Below are 18,991 nucleotides of genomic sequence, written 5' to 3' on the forward strand. Positions count from 1 at the left end.
TTTGGTTCCTGTCATCCATATATGGGAGACCCAGATTGAATTCTACCTGGGCCGGTTCCAGCCTCAGCTGTTGTGGGCATTTGGGGGTTCAGCTAGTCATGGAAGATCTCTTTCTAATAAATAAAAAAATTAGGAAAAGTTTTTAAACTCCCAAAATTTCATTGTTTCTTAAAATAAATTCTGATACATCTTGGTTCTTATAAACAAATTTCTGATATGTTAAAAATGGTCTACTCTTGATGAGTATTGAACATTTTATTTAAAGATTTTAATGTAAAAAAAGTACACGAATACAGATTACATTATGATGGCTACAGCAGTATTACATGACAAAAATCAAAATGAATTTATAAAGTCAACGTACCGGCACTGAACAAGCCTAAGACTTGATATCCAATCCAGGCTGCATATGCATAAAATGATCTGACTACATGCCTATGCTATGTAAGTTTGCTCTTAGAACACCAAAATTTCAATTCAAGCATTCTGACTGTCCACTGCCTTATTCCCCTGGCGAGTATTCTGAGAGAACTTCTCAATAACATATAACAAAAAACAAAAAACTGGCATGGCACTTAAAGACCACAAAAAAAAAAAAAAAAAAAAAAAAGGAACACAATTAAGAACACATTTGATAATGCAATTCTGTATAAAATATACAATAAATCTCAGTTAAAAAAAGATTTAAAAACAAAAGACCACTCTGAATAATGGTTAAAATCTTATAGAAAAATGTCATCATTTGTACATTATTGGTAGAAAACTAGGTTTCTTTTTTTTTGGCAGGGGAGGGAGACATCTAACTTAAAGAATTTATTCAAAACTTGTTTAAAATTGTGGCTAAGATTATAATTCACTGCTCACTTTTCCTCAAAATGTCCTAACATGAACACTCTTTAAAATTTAACCATAGGATTTAAAAAAAACAAAAACTCAAAATTAGGTCCAAAGGTCCAATGCAATTCTAAAACAGGTCCAGTAATGTTAAGAGGGTACTTCAAAAAATGCATGGAAAACTAGAACTAAATGACATGTTTATTTTGGTGCAAATAATTTTGAAACCTATGCATAGCTTTTTCATAGTATACATCTCCCAGGAGCTCTTTGAGGACTCCCCGTATGTTTTTAACAAACTCCACAGGTGACTGCATATTGTGCAGTTTGAGAACTAATGCCCTAGAGAACCAGCACCACTAGAAAGCAAGATCAGAAGTGTATTTCTGACAGAAAGTGTCAGAATCCTTTAAAAGTTTATGAATTGAAGTGAACACTGCTTTTAATTTTAAAGTAAATTTTAGGCATTAAGAGAAACATATGAGTATACCTCTCAAGTGTGAACTTATATAACCATTTTTTCTTTTGAGGTTTTCAGACTTAGTTATTTGAGGAAAAGATAAATACATGATCAGAAACTTTGGAAAACTCACATTTCTAATGAAATGTAGCACTTATAAAGAGAAAAAATAAGGTAATGATTAAATGTCTATAACTTTTAAATCATTCTAAATTTAAGCCTAAATAGATTCCTAAAATTAAATTTTACTAAGATTCAGCAACTGTAAATACTTGAGATGATTATGGATATTTTTTAAATCCTTTTGCATAAAAAAATTTTTTAAATAAACAGAAGGACGTTATATCTGGCACCTCTTTAAATAATAAATCATTAAACACTAATATTAATTTAAAAAAATCAGAAGAACTCTGCCACTGAAATGTATTCTACCATGAATTACATGTATTACTACTTAACAAAAACTCACTCAAGGAGCTGGAACTGTGATGTTTGTGACTGTAGATGTTCTCAACACTGATTCATGTTTACCTATTATTTTTCTTGTATTTCATTGAAAATTCCATAAACAGGCCCAAAAGTATACATAACGTGGTTTGGGGGAAGAAACAAGCATAGCTAAGACATTCAGAAGATAAGTTATTTTCTTGTATACTAAATCACAAGGAAAAATATACATTCTGCCTCCATGAAATAAATGGAATGCTTTTATATATTTGTTAATGAGTGCTTTCTTATTGCTTAAAACAAATCACAAAAGGCAACTGTGGGATTCAATTCCCAATAAGAAATAAATATTACCACTGTATGTTTCTGTATCTAAATTTTTTCTCTGTACTCTGAGCAATTTTCCCACCCATCCGTATCCAGCTCTTTAGAACTATTAACATTCCAGTTCCAGTCTTCACAGAAGGATAAGCTCAGAAGCTGCCTTCTTATACTAAAGATCATCTGTGTCCATTTTTAAAAACTAGTGATTTACAAGCAGATTCTTAATAGAATGTATTTTTTATTCAAGAAGAATATTCCCCAATGCTAATCAAGCAACACCTTTTTGTGCCAATTCAATAACTGTTGCTTTAAAAATCAATAATTTAACTATCCAAGGCAATGATATAATTTATAGCTGAATTTTTAAACAATTCTGAAACTAATATGTAATATAAAAAATTGTTATTTTAAATTAATCTTATATTCCAAAACCCTCAAATAACTTCACACAGAATGACAAAAATTAAGGGAGGCTTATGATGTAATACTACTATGTGCCTTAATGCAACAGAAACTCTCCTGTAGAAGCAGTGGTATTTTCTTTAAACAAAAAAGGTAACTCATCACTCATCAGCAGGCCTCTGAAGAACGAGAATAACTAAATTTTGGCATGATTGTCTGTTGGAAGCTAGTCTTAATTTCTTTTCTGTAGGTAAATGAAGATGTAATATTTGACTCTTTCAGTCTAGAAGATACTGATGAGGTTTTTTTTGTAGGTGGCAAATATAAAATGGTGAATTGTGTTCAGGCTGGCAGCAAGTTTATCCATGCATTAAATGGCAACACAAGCAGAATGCAGAGCTGAAAACTGAAGATTAGACGCATTCTTCTGCAGACATCAACAGAGGGTTGATGTACTCGAACCCTTCAAATTCCGACTGATCAATCTTCCTCACAATGTCACTGTGGAAGGAAAAAATGCATCGATTTTCATCACAATAAAGATTTCTTCAATTTTTAAATGGTAAAACAAGATTAATAAAGAATAAGTTTAATTATAAAATCTGTGATGCAAAAACCCCTATGAATTCTTTCAAAACATGTTCTAGAAGAATCAAGAAGAGTATTAAAAATCCCTAAATTTATGTATATGAAATATATGAAGCTTGTATTCCTTAAATAAAATATAAAAATAGAAAAAGAGTATTAAAAACCAAAAAGAGACTAATAATCACAAAGCAATTTTAGGTCCAAATGGTAGTTCAAAAACTGAAGACAGAATAAGGCTCAACTTGTCACAATTCCCATTAATCTTAACTTTCGACCTGAACAGCACTCTTCATCACAAGTAAAGGTTCAGGTCTGAATTAGCACTCAGTTTATTAGTCACTACAACAGCCAGATGGAAGATGGTGAGAGGAGGCCCAGAAGAAGTCAGAAGAAGGAAAAGGCAGAAGGGACAAGGACACCGAGAGACCTGGAACAGGGAGAGAATACCACAGGAGACATAGGGTCAGAGAGAGAAGAGGCTGCCGTTCTGCCGCACTGGGCTTCTAGCTGGATATACGGTAAGAGCGAGCGGTACTATCAGATACTGTAATGCCTAAATGCATACACTGTACTACAGAGCACCAAGTTATAGAGGGTACACCCCTTCCTTCAAAGCTGGGGTTGGGGGGTCACTCATATACTGGGAAGCTGTGAGAGAAAACAGTACCTGCCAAATGTCACACATGGTAAGCTAAGTCCTTTTCTAACCACGGGTCAGAAATGAATGGGGTGGCTCCTAGCCAGGGAAATCAAGGCAGGCAGCTTTCCTTTGGGGGAATTACAAGGCTGTGGCAGGTGTGGAGCAATGCAAACGTTAGAGCTGAGCACAGCAACAGGAGGGTGGTCCATGGCAGGCAGGCTGGGAGGACAGGAGTGCCCAGATCAAAGCAGCCAGTGACACAGACAGCAAGGAATTTCCTTCTGATCCATGAAACACGTGCTTCTATGTGAGGCAGGGAAGACTTCAATAGGTAAGAAATCATGGAGGAATACAGAGCTATGCCACAAGCAGGGAGAGGCAGGGAGATGCAGAGAGAGAGAGGCAGAGAGAGAGGCAGACAGACACTCATTCCCAGGCAATGCTGAGTAATCACCAGTGATTACAACACTTGTGTTATAATGAGAGGAGCCATGGCTAGAAAGTCTGTCTGGAACAGATGGGGCGAGGCCTTAAATGCTAGTGAAGAGGACAGACATTAATGGAGAGGCAGTGTAAGCGCTGCTGAAGGATTCTGGTCAAAGGGGTTAAAGAACCAGAGAACAGAAGTGGTGCCTCAGGAGGCATGCAGAACAGGAGATCAGTCAGGAGGCTGGTACAACACTTTGGGTGTGAGTCTGAATACGACTTAAACTAGGATGATAGCAAGAGAGAAAAGAGGGATCTGATGCAAATGAAGAAGTAAAGGAAAACAGATGCAGACTTGGCAACTGCAGGTTTCACTACTCTGGTAACGTAAAGGAGGAGTCAGCAATCACTGACGTTTTGAATCCAAATGACAGGTACGCAGGATGGCCCAAGGAGCAGCAATAGGTAAAAAACAAAAGGAAACACAGAATCGATGGAGAACAACAGGAAAAAAGCCCAAAAGGGTCATTACTTTGATTTTAGATTTTCACATATTTGAGGTACTTATCTGAGAAACTGGGGGCTGTTAAAGAGCTGGGAATGGCGCTCAGGAGAGCTATCAGGGCAGAGGTGAGGGACTTCAGAAACCATCATTCATTTATTCTTCTCAAGAACCAACAAGAGTTGGCTAATATCAGAAAAAAAAGGCTCAGAGAAGTTATGCAATCCATAACCAAGGTACCCACTTGGTAAGAGGGAGCATCAGGATTCAAATGGTTCTCATACAATGACACCAGAAACAATGATTTGCTACACATAATCTCTGTTCTAACAGGCTGGAGGCATTTTGGGAAAGTGGACTGTCTTAACCATCTCTGAATATCCAGAACTTAGCAGAGCGTCTTTGGCTCACTAACCGTTTGTCAGTTCAGCTGGGAGTTATTTAAATAGCTGCTAATCCATGCTGGCTGAATTCTCCAAGGTACAACCCTCACATAGCAAAGAGAGGGCTGTTATGAACAGAACCATGAAGCATGCTGGTCTTAAGAGGACAGGGAAAGAGATGACAAACAAGTGGTCACAGAGATGAAGCAGAACCAGGTGGGCCACCTAAGGCAAAGCCATGAGAACCAAATGCTTTACAGACAGCAAAGGCAATGAGGACTGACCAAAGAAATACTATTTAGAAATTAAGAATTCAATTCAACCTTCAAACGCTCAAGGCACTGGTTAAATTGTAAGGGGTTAGAGTGTTGGCAGGAAGAAAGGACAAAACAACTGACTAAACTGCAGGAGTCCCATAGCCATACTGTTTATTTGTCTTTTTTCTATTTTATTTACATGCTTAAAGGAAAGAAAGTGATGGTTCAAAGAGGGGCAAAAGTTGAAAAGCGAAATATCAGCATACCTGTGCATGCCTGTAGATAGAGGGAAAGGAACTGGAAAAGAAAAGCAGTTGTGGAAGGTGGAGAAAGGAGCCGAGTGACAGAAGGAAATCCCGGAGGACGCTAAGGAAGCGGACCTCGGCAAACAGGATTGACATCCCTGGCAGCAGCAGGAGGGCCTCACAAGAGCAAACAGGAAGCGAGCTATCCTGAGAGGTGAGGTGGTCCTGTGAGGGATGGAAAGGGACCAAGCTCACAGCAGGGAGGTCTCAATCCTTGCATGCAAGTCAAGGCGAAGTGAATCCAAAAAGGGTGATGCAGGCAGAAGGATTGAGGGCTTCTTAAAGAAGGGTCTGTTTAGAACAGCTGCTATGAGGAATGTGGTAGGAATTAAGATATAAATAAAATGACTGTCAAACAGTAAGGGCCTCCTTGAGATTAGTGAGAATGAATCTGTAGAGAGGAAAGTGATCAAAATATCCCTAAATAATTCTAAATCACATTTTAAAAGATGTAATGTAAGCACAAAAAATATTTCAAATCACTGCTGGCTGGATTTGACAACTTCAGGTCACCTTTTTACGAAGGATTTGGCAAAACATATCAAGAAGGTTAACATTTTCACACCCTTTGACCTAATCCCTTTCTGCCATAAGGTTACACTCAGGAACCCAAAGATGTCCATCATCAGCATGGGACACAGCACAGCACAGTGAGAACAGCACAGGCCTTAGTAAGATGTGGGTTTGAATCCAGACCCTGCCACCTGACAGCTGTGTTAACTCTGCTTAACCTCTCTGAGCTTCGGTTTCCCTCATCTGTAAAATGAAGATGACAGTAACTAGTTTCCAAAGTCACTGTGAGAATCAGAGATAATATATGTAAAGGAAAGTAGAAACTAACGGCAGATACTGTCATAATTTATAAGTTTAACAGATTCAAACATGCAGCAATGGACTGGATACATAAGTTATAACATCATCTGATAACAAAACACTGTGTAATCACTAAGAATGGGGTTTTTAAAAACCCTGAAAATATTTCAGTGTACAGAATTACTTACTCATCATCCGGTGTGAGCTGCACAGGTTCATTAGTAAACTGAGAATCAAAATTGTCCAAACCAAATTCCCCAGAAATATTTGGTTTAAAAGGAGGCACCACTTGCTTTTGCTCCATCTAAAAAGATACATTGGATGACAGCTAAAGCCTACGTTTTTAGAAAAATTCCATCTCCCATTTTCCCTCCACCCTCCCATTTTCCTCAGATGTTTCTCCATTTTATTACAGTGAGTCCCTAGGCCTGGCTCCATGGTATTAACAATAATGACCATCATTTATCAATTTGAACACTGACACAGGCCTCAATCCTCTCACAACCTACTCAGTTACATTAATATTCTAATCTTTTTCTTTTAAAAGCACATTCAAAAGCACTTTAGGGAACAGCTTTAAGCTATTTAAGCTATGATATACTTCCTTTCTTGACAATCTTTTAAGACAATAAAATTTGAAGATACTAATAAAACCTAATATAGAAAACAACCAAAATTTACGTACCATATCCCAGTCAACATTTCGGAAGAATGGGTGTCCCTGAATATCAGCAAATCCTGTTTGAGGATGACAACCTAATCGTTCCTTTGGGTCCTATGACAGAAATTTTTCAAGAATTGGGTAAATGTAATGTTTTAAAATAAATTATCTTTTTAAACAGGTGTTTTATGTTATTACAAGATATCTTTAGTTCTGAAGTTAGAATGATATATCTTTTACTTCTAGAAAATACAACACTAGACCAACTGAATTATTTGAAACTTGTGACAAATAAGGTTTCTGCATGGCTCTTTTCTCTGCCTGTCATATAAGGGAAGTGGAAAATCCTCACCTCTCTGCTGAAGAAAAATAACAGGAAAAAGGTAATAGCAGAATCATATCAACAGCACCCAGCTATTTCCCTGGCCTGTGCTAGAGTGATGGTCAAAATATACAACTGCTCAAACTTCACCACAAGTTTGTTCCTAGCTGAATTTAAAAGCCCTATGCGCAAAAAAAAAAAAAAAAAAAACCACAAACCCAACCACAATCTGTGTTAGACAATCATACGACCATTAACTGGATCACTGGACTGAGGAGTTTGCAACTTAAAACAAGTCTTGGCTTATTCATTAATATGGATGAAAACATGATCCTATTTTTCTTTCTGATAAAAGGCATTTATTTTGCATAACAACACCTCTTGGTGCTCATCTGTTGCTGTGTGGAAGATCAGGTTTCAAGTTTAAAATATTTCCTCACATATTCAATTAAAACATGCTTTAATTTCTGATTGTATTAATTTTCATCATTATCTGGGGCCGGCGCAGTGGCGCAGTGGGTTAAAGTGGGCGGTCTGTAGCACTGGCATCCCATATGGGTGCCAGTTCGAGTCCTGGTTGCTCCACTTCTGATCCAGCTCTCTGCTATGGCCTGGGAAAGCAGTGGAAGATGGCCCAAGTCCTTGGGCCCCTGAACCCACGTGGGAGACCCGGAAGGAGCTCCTGGCTCTGGATAGGCACAGTTCTGGTCGTTGTGGCCATCTGAGGAGTAAACCAGCAGATGGAAGACCTTTCTCTCTCTCTCTGTGACTCTAAGTTTCAAATAAATAAATAAATCATTAAAAAAAAAAATCATCATTGTCAATTTACCTCAGAAGGTAAAAGCAAACCAACCTACTTTTCATTCTGCCATTTATTTAAAGCAGAATTTACGGCTGGCAAAAATTAGTGTTGGATAGACTTTTAAATCTTTTCTTGGGGCCAGTGCTGTGGCATAGTGGACTAAGCCTCCGCCTGTGATGCTGGCATCCCATAGGCCCACTGGTTCATGTCCCAGTCACTCCTCTACTGACTGAGCTCTCTGCTATGGCTTGGGAAAGCAGTGGAAAAAGGCCCAAGTGCTTGGGCCCCTGCACCCACATGGGAGACTCAGGAAACGCTCCTGGCTTCGGATTGGCTCAGCTCTAGCGGTTGCAGCTGTTTGTGGAGTGAACCAGCAGATAGAGGGCCTTTTTCTCTTGCTCTCCCTTTCTCTGTAACTCTGCTTCTCAAATAAATAAAATAATAAAAAAAAAAGAAAAAAGCTTTTCTATTCTTCCAACCACACCAATGTTCAGATTATTTGATTTGAGAGGCAGAGGGACAAGGAGAAAGGGAGACTGAGTTAGTTCTCATCTGCTAGTTCACTCCCCAATTGCCCCTAACAGCCCAAGGGCCAAAGTTGGGAGTCTAGAACTCACCAGATCTCTTATGTGGAAAGAAAAGAAAAAACAGGACAAAACAAAACTGATCTCCTACATGGGTGGCAGGAACCCAGTCACTTGAGGTGAGCCATTACCATGGCTTTCCAGGGTCTACATTAGCAGGAAACTGGAATCAGGAGACAGAGTCTGGTATTGAACCTATGTCCCAACTGATAGGCCAAATGCCAGTCCTGAAGTTCAGACTTTTAAGAATCAAAGTCAGTATTTCATTTCTTCTGAACTTTATCTAATTATAAAGCTTTTGGTATGAAAATCTGTAGGGAACAAAATTATTCAAATATTAAGAAAATTTATGACAATAAATATGGATAATAATACAGAGAAAACAGAAAAAAGCTTAAAGTACAATTGAAACTAATTCCAAAGATTCACTTTTCCATGAGTGAGAATATGGTATTTATTTATAATTTACATTAAAAATACTGTACGTAGGGGCTGGCGCTGTGGCATAGCAAGTAAAGCCACCACCTGTGGTGCTGGTATCCCATATGGGTGTTGGCTCGTCTCAGCTGTTCCACTTCTGATCCAGCTCCCTACTAATGTGCCTGTGAAGGCAGTGGAAGACGGCCCAAGTCCTTGGGCCCCTGTATCCACATGGAAGACTCGGAAGAAGCTCCTGCTCCTGGCTTCAGACTGGCTCAACTCTGGCCGTTGTGGCCATTTTGGGGGTGACCTAGTAGATGGAAGCTCTCTCCCTCTCTTTGTCTGTAACTCCACCTTTCAAATAAATACATAAATCTTTTTAAGAAAATCATATGTGAGGCAGGCACTGTGGTCCAGCAGGTTAAGAGGCTGCTTGGGACGCCTGCATTCTGCTTTCAATCAAGCTATATCAATAGGTCTGGGAGGCAGCAGATGATGGCTCAACTATTTCAGTTCCTGCCACCTCTGTGAGAGACCCTGGATGGAGTTCCAGGCTCCTGGCTTTGGCCTGACACAGTTTCAGCTGTTACAGGCATTTGGAGAGTGAATTAGCAGATGGAAGTTCTGTCTCTTTGCCTTTCAAATAATTAAAAAAAAAAAAAAAAAAGACATTGGGGCCAGTGCTGTTGTGTAGTGAGTTAAGCCACTGCCTGCAGTGCTGGCATCCCATATGGGCATCAGTTCGAGTCCTGGCTGCTCCTCTTCTGATCTAGCTTCCTGTTAATGCACCTGGGAAAGTGGGAGACTAGGATGAAGCTCCTGGGTCCTGGCTACAGCCTAGCCTAGCTCTGGCTGTTGTGGCCATTTGGGGAAGAAGCCAGCAGATGAAGGTTTCTCTTTCTGTTTCTCCTTCTCTAACTCTGCCTTTCAAATAAAAAATAAATCTTAAAACAAAGCAAAACCAGATATCATGTATGTGACATACAGGTGGGGAAAATTATACTGGTAAATGGAAAGGAAAATTCATCTCAGGACTTAATGTTGCCGATTACTCTTTGAGAGACAAATTCTGGACCTATCTGAAAACATTACATACTTTGCTATTTTGGAATTTTAAATTGCCTCAGCTTCTATTTAGCAGTTTGATTTATAGAGACAAATCACAAAAGATTTATCTACATAATTTATACCTTGTTGAGAAAACTCTTCAGGACACTTGCAGCTTTTACAGATAGGGAACGTGGTATACGAATTTGTTTTTCCAAAATAACTAGGGAGGTAAAAATTACAGTATTATAATTAACTTTTATAAGATCTTTAATCTTTACATTATGAAACATTTAAGGCATTCCAACAGAAAAAATAAGACATTACATACACCAACTGAAGCGGCTCCTGTACTTTCTCTATCCCATACCTCCCCCTGCTTCTCAAAGACGGCCTCTAATCCTGACTCCCTACTTATTAGCATTTGTACACGTTTGATTCTTTGACTACCTTACTGCGTTTCAGTTTCTTCATCTGCAACACAGGGAAATGATACTTGCTTCATAGCGCTGACTTTTACTGGACAATGCCAGATGATTTTCCAAAGCTGTTGTGCTAAATTTCATTCCCAGCAAGAGTCTGCGAGAGTTCCAGGTGCTGCTATTCTCAATGGCACTGATGTTGCCAGAATTTAAGATCTTCACCAAATGCATGGCTATCAAATGGTAGCTCATGTTGTGAACGTGCACTCCCCTAATTGCTAGTGAGGTTAAATATCTTTCCATATGCTCTGGGTTTCCCATTATGGGAAATGCCTTTTCACATTCTGTGATGGATTTGATCACTAAAGGTAAAATTTGATGGCTGTCTTTGTACTTCTTTGGATTGTGTCTTGTAAGTCCCTGTGCTGTTACTGTTCTGTTCTGTTCAATTCTTTGTATTCCCCACTGTGAGGCTATTCCTCCCTCCACTTCAATCCCTCTTGTCTTTTAGGTACTAAACTCGCCCCCCTATACTGCTCTTGGACTTTACACTCAGCCTTGGGGCCCCTGTATAAAGACTGCCATCTCTAGCCACAAAATTCTCTCCCCCATCTCTGTTTGTGGTCTATAATCCAAAAGAACCTCTTTGTTTTGATTTGGAGAAAGTAACTGCAAATGGAAATGGATACAAATAGAGGCAGAAAGGGTGTATCCACAAACAACCAAACAAAATTCAAACCTCACGCATTACATCAGGAATACTATATTGTCCAGATTATTCCTTTATTTATCAAGAGTATTAACTTGAGTCACCCTCATGTCTTGCTCCAGAATAGGGAACTCAGAGAATCTCCATAAAATGCTGCAAATTACCTTGGAAGAGATAATCCTCTGTGTTTTGATCAGGGTTATCAGAGCTCCCAACAATATCAAACGGAGACCTTCCTGCCATCATCTCAAACATTAATACGCCCAGAGCCCACCAGTCGACACTGAAACCTTCAGAGACATTTTAAAGCAATAAATTACCCACTCTGTATTCTTCAAGTCAGTAATTAGAGATGCATTTCATTATATAACAAAAAATAAGCAATTTTATTTTACAAGTAAAATCTAAATGCATTATAACTATTATGGTAATAAGCACTGGGGATTACAGACAGATATCTAAAAGTTTTAGAATAAAATGGGAAATGAAACATAAGCTTCTTTTTCCAAATATATTCTGTAATTTCAGATTCATGCCCCATATCTAACATTTTGAGGATATAATTAAATCATACTTGAGTATAACCTCTTCTGGTCTGAAACCTGATCTTCTGTTAGCTGATTAAAGATCTTTGAAGGATCTTGTATTCACATAGTGAGCAGCTGTCAGAAGTACCACAAATCTGCTGAAATCAGAGCACCAGAACCCAGGAAGTCAAATGATTTACAAGAAAATAAATGTATCCTGATGCCTGAGAAGCAGTCAATTTTCCTGTTAGACGCATGGTGTAAATAGCTCAAGAAATCTGAACAGCCTTCCAAAAGTTCTTGACTCAGGAGTCATTTGGCTCCTGATCTGAATGCTGACTGCCACTCCCCAGCTGTATGACAATGGACAAATTATTTCAACTTTCTATATGCCAGTTTCCTCAACTGTAAAATGAGAGTGAACAGTGTTTACCTCATAGGGTCCTTGAGAAGATTAATTTAGTTAACATAGTTCAACTACTTAGGATAGTGACCGACATTCTTTGTTGCTAATATTAGTCAAATTTGCATCCCCAGATATTGCCAAGGTCCCCATATCTTACTTCAGACTTGGAGGCCTTCAGGAAGGTTTTAAGAAAGCTTTCTGTACTAAAATAAAGTCACGTACTACCACACAATTGGTACCACATTTAACCACCCACTTAGCAATAGTTAAAATACCATCTGTTTATTTATTACCATAGTCTTCTCCTCTTAAAATTTCAGGAGCAATGTAATTAGGAGTACCACAGAAAGTGCTGGTTGTATCTCCTGGCCGTAATCCCTCCTTTTGTGGAAACAAAACAAAGAAAAGAAAGACAGAGTAAGTCCCAAAATTGTTTTAAATTTAACTCTTCTATATCATTTATTACCTAAGTTCAGTTCTGTAGATAATATATTAACTTTAAATGACATATCACTACAACAATTGCACTTGTCATTTAATTTTTCTTTTTTTTTTTAATTGCAGAGAGAGAAAGAGACAGAGATCGCCAGCTCCATCTATTGGTTCACTTCCCAAATGCCCACAGCTGCTGGTGCTAGGCCAGGGCTGGAGTCAGAAGGCAGGAATGCATCCAGGTTTCCCACATGGTGACTTGAGCCACCATGAATGTTTCCCATGGTCCACACTGGCAGGAAGCTGCACTCAGAAGCCAGAGCTGGGAATCAAATCCAAGCACACCAAGATGAGACATGGGAATCTTAACACTAGACTAAATGTCTGCTCCTGTCTTTGTTTCTTTTTAAAGACTTCTTTATTGGGGCCAGCACTGTGATGTAGAAGGTTAAGCCTCCACCTGCAGTGTTGGCATCCCATATAAGTGCCTGTTCGAGTCCCAGCTGTTCCACTTCTGATCCAGACCTAATACGACTGGGAAAGTCAAATGCTAATGCAACTGGGAAAGTAGAAGATGGCCCAAATAGTTGGGCCCCGTACCTACGTGGAAGAGCTGGAAGAAGCTCCTGGCTCCTAGCTTCGGCATGGCCCAGCCCTGGCTGTTGTGGTATTTAGGGAGTGAACCAGCAGATGGAAGATTCCCGCACCACCCCCTTCTCTCTCAGTATCTTTGCCTTTCAAATGAATAAATAAATATATCTTTTTTTTTTTTTTTTTTGACAGGCAGAGTGGACAGTGAGAGAGAGACAGAGAGAAAGGTCTTCCTTTGCCGTTGGTTCACCCTCCAATGGCCGCCGCTGCAGCCGGCGCACCGCGCTGATCCTGGCAGGAGCCAGGAGCCAGGTGCTTTTCCTGGTCTCCCATGGGGTGCAGGGCCCAAGCACCTGGGCCATCCTCCACTGCACTCCCTGGCCATAGCAGAGAGCTGGCCTGGAAGAGGGGCAACCGGGTAAATAAATATATCTTTTAAAAATTTCCTTATTTATTTGAAAGGAAAAGTGAGAAAGAGAGATAGAGAGATCTTCCATCTGCTGTTTCACTCCCCAAATGGCTGCAATGGCCTGGACTGGGCCAGGCCAACATCATGAAACAGGAAATCTATCTGGGTCTCTTATGTGGGTGCAACTGGGACTGAACCAGCACTTCCATATGGGCCGCCAGCACCATAGGTGGCAGTTTAACGCAATTTGTAACACTGGCCCTCCTTTTTTTTTTTTTGACAGGCAGAGTTAGACAGTGAGAGAGAGAGAGACAGAGACAGAGAGAAAGGTCTTTCTTTGCTGTTGGTTCACCCCTCAAATGGCTGCTAGGGCCGGCGCGCTGTGCCAATCTGAAGCCAGGAGCCAGGTGCTTCCTCCTGGTCTCCCATGCAGGTGCAGGGCCCAAGCACTTGGGCCATCCTCCACTGCACTCCCAGGCCACAGCAGAGAGCTGGACTGGAAGAGGAGCAACTGGGACAGAATCTGGCACCCCAACCGGGACTAGAACCCTGGGTGCTGGTGCCGCAGGCGGAGGATTAGCCAAGTGAGCCCTGGCGCTGGCCCCTCCTTTATTTTTTTAAAGCATGGTTTGCCACTAAATAGCATGAAGAAAACCTGCCCTTGTTAAAAGTTGCTAGAAAGTCAGTTCATTGAAGATAAAAATTATATGAGTAAAACCAATCACGTTTCATGAAGAAAAGAAGCACTTTAAATTCTAACTACAAACAAAGCCACTGGTGAGATTATGTTTTCCTTCTGGTTGTTTTTCATAAGGTAAATTTTTTGGTTTTATATTTTATTAGCTGTAGAATGGAGAAAATTAAGGCAAAATACAAAAATATGCATAAGTCGACAAATTGCCGAATAAATGGAACAGTCACCAAGAAGTTATAACAAACATTTGTATACTCCACCTGAGAACAGCCTGAGAATAAAATAAAAGTGGAGAAAATTAGAATTTAACAATGTCCAATCATGACAGTAGATTGTAACACATCTATATCAGAAAATGATATCACACAGACAAAAAATTGGTAAGTATATAAAAATATGAAGAAAAGCTACAGCTAAAAAACCATACAATATACACATGTATAGAACACGTGTGCCCCTGCATATGTGCTGAGAGGGTGAAGGAGGCAGGAAAAGAAACCACCTGCATGTTAAGCAGATTACACACTCCTTTAAGTACACACGGCTCCTGCTCATAAATGAAGTTACAGAAACTATCTCAAAGTATGTCGAAGAGCTGATCAACATCACCCAGACCAGCTGCCCATCATATGGCAATTACATTAACACACAACAATAAAAAAGGACAGTCTGAAACAGCTGAATAATATATATACAAGTAACTACTTTTTGGGGGGAAGGGGTTACTTTATAAGCATTCCCTACGTAATTACAGATTTCCTATTATTAATCACTACAAAAAATTCAATTAACAAATGAACCTAGAATGTAATCATTTTCCTAAAATAGCTAATATGGCAGAAAATTCCAAATCATTGTGGCACAGGGGGTAAAGCTGTCACCGGTGACACCAGCACATAAAAAGTCTTGAGATTTGTACATAAAAATAGTTTAGGATTTTCTGAAGTATGCTGAGCAGATAATAAGGTTAAATCTTCAATATAATTAGGCTATCTCATGTAATGTTAGTTAGCATATTCTGCACTTCCTTTAAGCAAATGGGGAATATAATTTACACATTTATAATTTTGTGAGGTTAATTTTGCACCAGCTACTTTGACAAGAAAAATAGTTCCATACGCATTTAGTGAAAAGGATCAGATCTTAAAATGAAACATCGTTATTAAAAGAATAAAGGACCAAGAAATAAAGAAGACATTCTGAAAGTAACTAAATTTCCTATTTTATTCTATTGTACTTTATGTCAGTTATTCATTGATTTTTTAAAAATTTTATTTATTTGTTTGAGAAGAAGAGACAAAGAGAGAGCTCCCACCACTGGCTCACTCCTCAAATGCTCACAATGGCCTTGGTGGAGCCCAGGTCAAAGTTGGGAGCCAAGAATGTAATCCAAGTCTCCTACAAGGATGGCAACAACCCAATTACTTGAGTGATGACCACTTCCTCCCACAGTCTGCACTGGTAGGAAGCTGGAGGCTGGGGCTAGAGCTGGGAATTGAACACAGACATTGCTATGCTAAACACCTGCTCCCAATGCCAGACATTTAAATTTAAATATAAAGGATGTAGATGTTCAAAAAAAATCCTGAATGCGTGATTTAGGAGTCACTACTAAATGGCAAAAATTAGAAAGTGATACAGAAATGCTGTGTTAAAATGGGACTTCAGACAGTTTTTATTTATAAATTTTCTTCAGTAGTGTCACAACTTTCAACAAGTTAGACAATAAAAAGAAACTGGAAAAAAAAAAAGAAACTAATTCATTACAGCACATATATCACAGAAGACACAGAATTTTGTAAAAGGCTAGGGGAAAAGTATAAAGGTACTTATAAAGTTCATAGAAAAACAGAATTAAACGATTAACTTATTTGGGGGCTGGCACTGTGGAATAGTGCATGGAGCTTTCTGCAACACATCCCAGGCAGGGGCTGGTTCAAATTCCAGCAGCTCTACTTCTGATCAGCTCCCAGCCCATAGCCTGGAAAAACAGTGAAGGATGGCTCGAGTACTTGGGTCCCGGCCACTCACATGGGAGACCGAGGTGAGGCTCTAGGTTCCGGCGTTGGCCTGGCTCACCCTGGCTAGTGCAGCCACCTGGGAAGTGAACCAGCAGGTGCAAGATCTCTGTCTCTTTCTCTGCAACTCTGACTTTCAAATAAATAACTCAATCTTTTAAAAAAAAAGCTTATTTTTGTGTACAAAATTTTTTAAATCCATGCAATTTTCATAATATGCATTTTCCACGAACTTTTTGAAGACCCTGAATACATTTATTGTCTTAGAATACCAAAAGTGTCCTACACAAAGCCACTATCATTTCTCCCTCTTCATTCATGAAGCAAGTATACCAAGACAGTTTTATGAGTAGCTGAAGACCTTTTCAGTATCCACCTTTCCTTACCTTACACATGCCATAGTCAGTGAGTTTAATGTGCCCTTCAGAGTCCAGTAATACATTATCCAACTTCAAATCTCTATAAATTATGCCTCGCTCATGAAGATAATTTAATGCTAGACTGATTTCTGCAGAGTAAAATCTAAAATAAAATAAAAAAATATGTCACTTGATTCAAATTTTTTTATTGTGGCAATTTTGTAGAGGAAGGCATTTAAATGCTACTCCCACCTGCAACTGGAAACCAAAAAATCCTATCGGAAGTTTTTTTCACTCTATGATTTTAGGGACTAACATTAAAAGTCTCATTTTAAAAAATCTGAGGCCAAAACGCAATAAATGTTCCAGTTACTTGAAACTCACATATTCATAAAGTTATTAAGTTGAAAGTTTCAAGCAGTTCTTATTCTGATGCCCCAGATGAACCTGAGGCAGTTCCAACTCTTACAACTGTAGGCAAAGTTGGATACACATTTGTACATGTAAGTTTTCTAGAGTGCTCCCATAGCTTTCAATACTTCTCTAAGGGGCCAACGACATCAATCTACTTCCCTAAAACTAAGAACCACTGACAGACCTAGAGTAAAAAAGTTGAATACTCAAATCACTAAGTCCACACCAAGATTTGTTAAGTAATGAATTAAACTATTCTACAATCACAAATGAGAACATTTAAAAAGTACCACTGACTCACTGATAACCTAGATTTTAGCCTAAATAATGTAAGTGGAGCACCCCAGGTGGTTTATGGCTGCTTTAGTGCCAAATCATCATGCTTGTGTCTGCAGGCAGGTAAAGCAGACCTCCTTAGCCACTTCAAACTCTATGATCAGGGAACCCGAGTTCTTACGCTGCTCTTCAGCACCCAGGAAAGCAAAAATGGTGAAACCAGAACTGGCACTTTAACACAGTAAAAATCAGACCAGTGTTCCCAGGACCAACTGAACAAATGTACATTCAAAATTATAACATCGGTGGCTTTGCTACGTATGATGTGTGACCATTTTACAAAGCCTAAATTTATACAGCTAACACACATAGTAAATTACAATACATATACTATAATCATAACATGTAAATTAACTTTTTAAAAAATATTTGAAAGGCAGAGTTACAAAGAGAGGAAGACAGAGAGAGAGAGAGAGAGAAAGAGAGGGATCGAGATCTTCATCTGCTGGTTCATTCACCAGATGGCTGGGGCTGGGCCAGGATGAAGCCAGGAGCCTGGAACTTCTTCCAGATCTCCTATGTGTGTAGGAGCCCAAGCATTTGGGCCACCTTCCTATGCTTTCCCAGGTTATTAGCAGGGAGCTAGATCAGAAGTGGAGCAGCTGGGTATCAAAGCAGCGCCAATATGGGATGCTGGCATTGCAGACAGAGGCTTAACCTGTTACACCACAACACCAGCCCCCTATAAATTAACTTTTAGCTTAGCCTCTACATGACTTACAAAGAAACAACCAGTATAAAATAAATTGTCAGGGCCAGCGCTGTGGTATAGCGGGTTAAGCCTGCATGAATGCCATCCTAGCTGTTATACTTCTGTTCCTGCTCCCTGCTAATGCACCTGGGAAAGCAGCACAGGATGGCCCAAGTGCTTGTGCCCCTGTACCCATGTGGGAGACTTGGGAGAAGCTCCTGGCTCCTTGCCTCTGCCTGGCCCAGCCCATTGCAGCCACTTGGGGAGTGAACCAGCAGAAGGAAGAGCTCTCTCTGTAATTCTTTCAAACAAACAAATCTTAAAAAAAAAAAAGGCAGCAGCAGAATACAGCCTATCTTTCTTTAAAAATAAATAGTCTATGTTTTGCAACCACTACACATTAAAAGTCACACAATTCTGAAACAACTTCACTGTAAACAATTAACCAAAAACTTACCTGGCATGTTCCTCAGGAAGTTTTCGTTGTCGCTGCATGTGAAACATTAGATCTCCTCCATTTACATACTCTATGACAAAGAACAACCTACAACACGGGAGAGGACTCATGAAACCAATATCCAAAATGAGGAGGTGTAATCGCACTTCTAAATCCTTAAGAAACCAGTCACAATATAAAGAGCATCCCCTACGGTTTAGCCTTTAAAAGGTGCCAAGAATCTGGGGGGAAAAAAGGGTATCTAAATCACTTGTGATCATCACTTGAGATTTTTTTCCCTGTAGTTAAACTCTAGAAAACTTTAAGTCA

At 39.3% G+C, this 18,991-nt stretch overlaps 1 protein-coding gene across 5 annotated transcripts in view; it reads right to left on the reverse strand.

Moving 5' to 3' along the window:
• Window positions 1-240: 240 nt before the first annotated feature.
• Window positions 241-18,991, reverse strand: part of PRKCI (protein kinase C iota) — a 93,011-nt gene continuing 74,260 nt past the window's right edge. For all 5 annotated transcript variants that reach the window (XM_089330951.1, XM_089330949.1, XM_089330947.1 and 2 more), the window contains 8 exons: window positions 18,683-18,769; window positions 16,812-16,947; window positions 12,575-12,662; window positions 11,513-11,638; window positions 10,361-10,440; window positions 7,067-7,156; window positions 6,570-6,685; window positions 241-2,968 (listed from right to left, as the gene is read on the reverse strand). In XM_089330951.1, the coding sequence (XP_089187077.1) occupies window positions 2,881-2,968; window positions 6,570-6,685; window positions 7,067-7,156; window positions 10,361-10,440; window positions 11,513-11,638; window positions 12,575-12,662; window positions 16,812-16,947; window positions 18,683-18,769 (811 nt within the window). In that variant the 3' untranslated portion in view covers window positions 241-2,880. The remainder of the gene's footprint in view (window positions 2,969-6,569; window positions 6,686-7,066; window positions 7,157-10,360; window positions 10,441-11,512; window positions 11,639-12,574; window positions 12,663-16,811; window positions 16,948-18,682; window positions 18,770-18,991) is intronic.

This window comes from Oryctolagus cuniculus, chromosome 4 (genome assembly GCF_051225735.1).
Source record: "Oryctolagus cuniculus isolate XC-2025 breed Fujian yellow rabbit chromosome 4, ASM5122573v1, whole genome shotgun sequence".
Lineage (NCBI taxonomy): Eukaryota > Metazoa > Chordata > Mammalia > Lagomorpha > Leporidae > Oryctolagus > Oryctolagus cuniculus.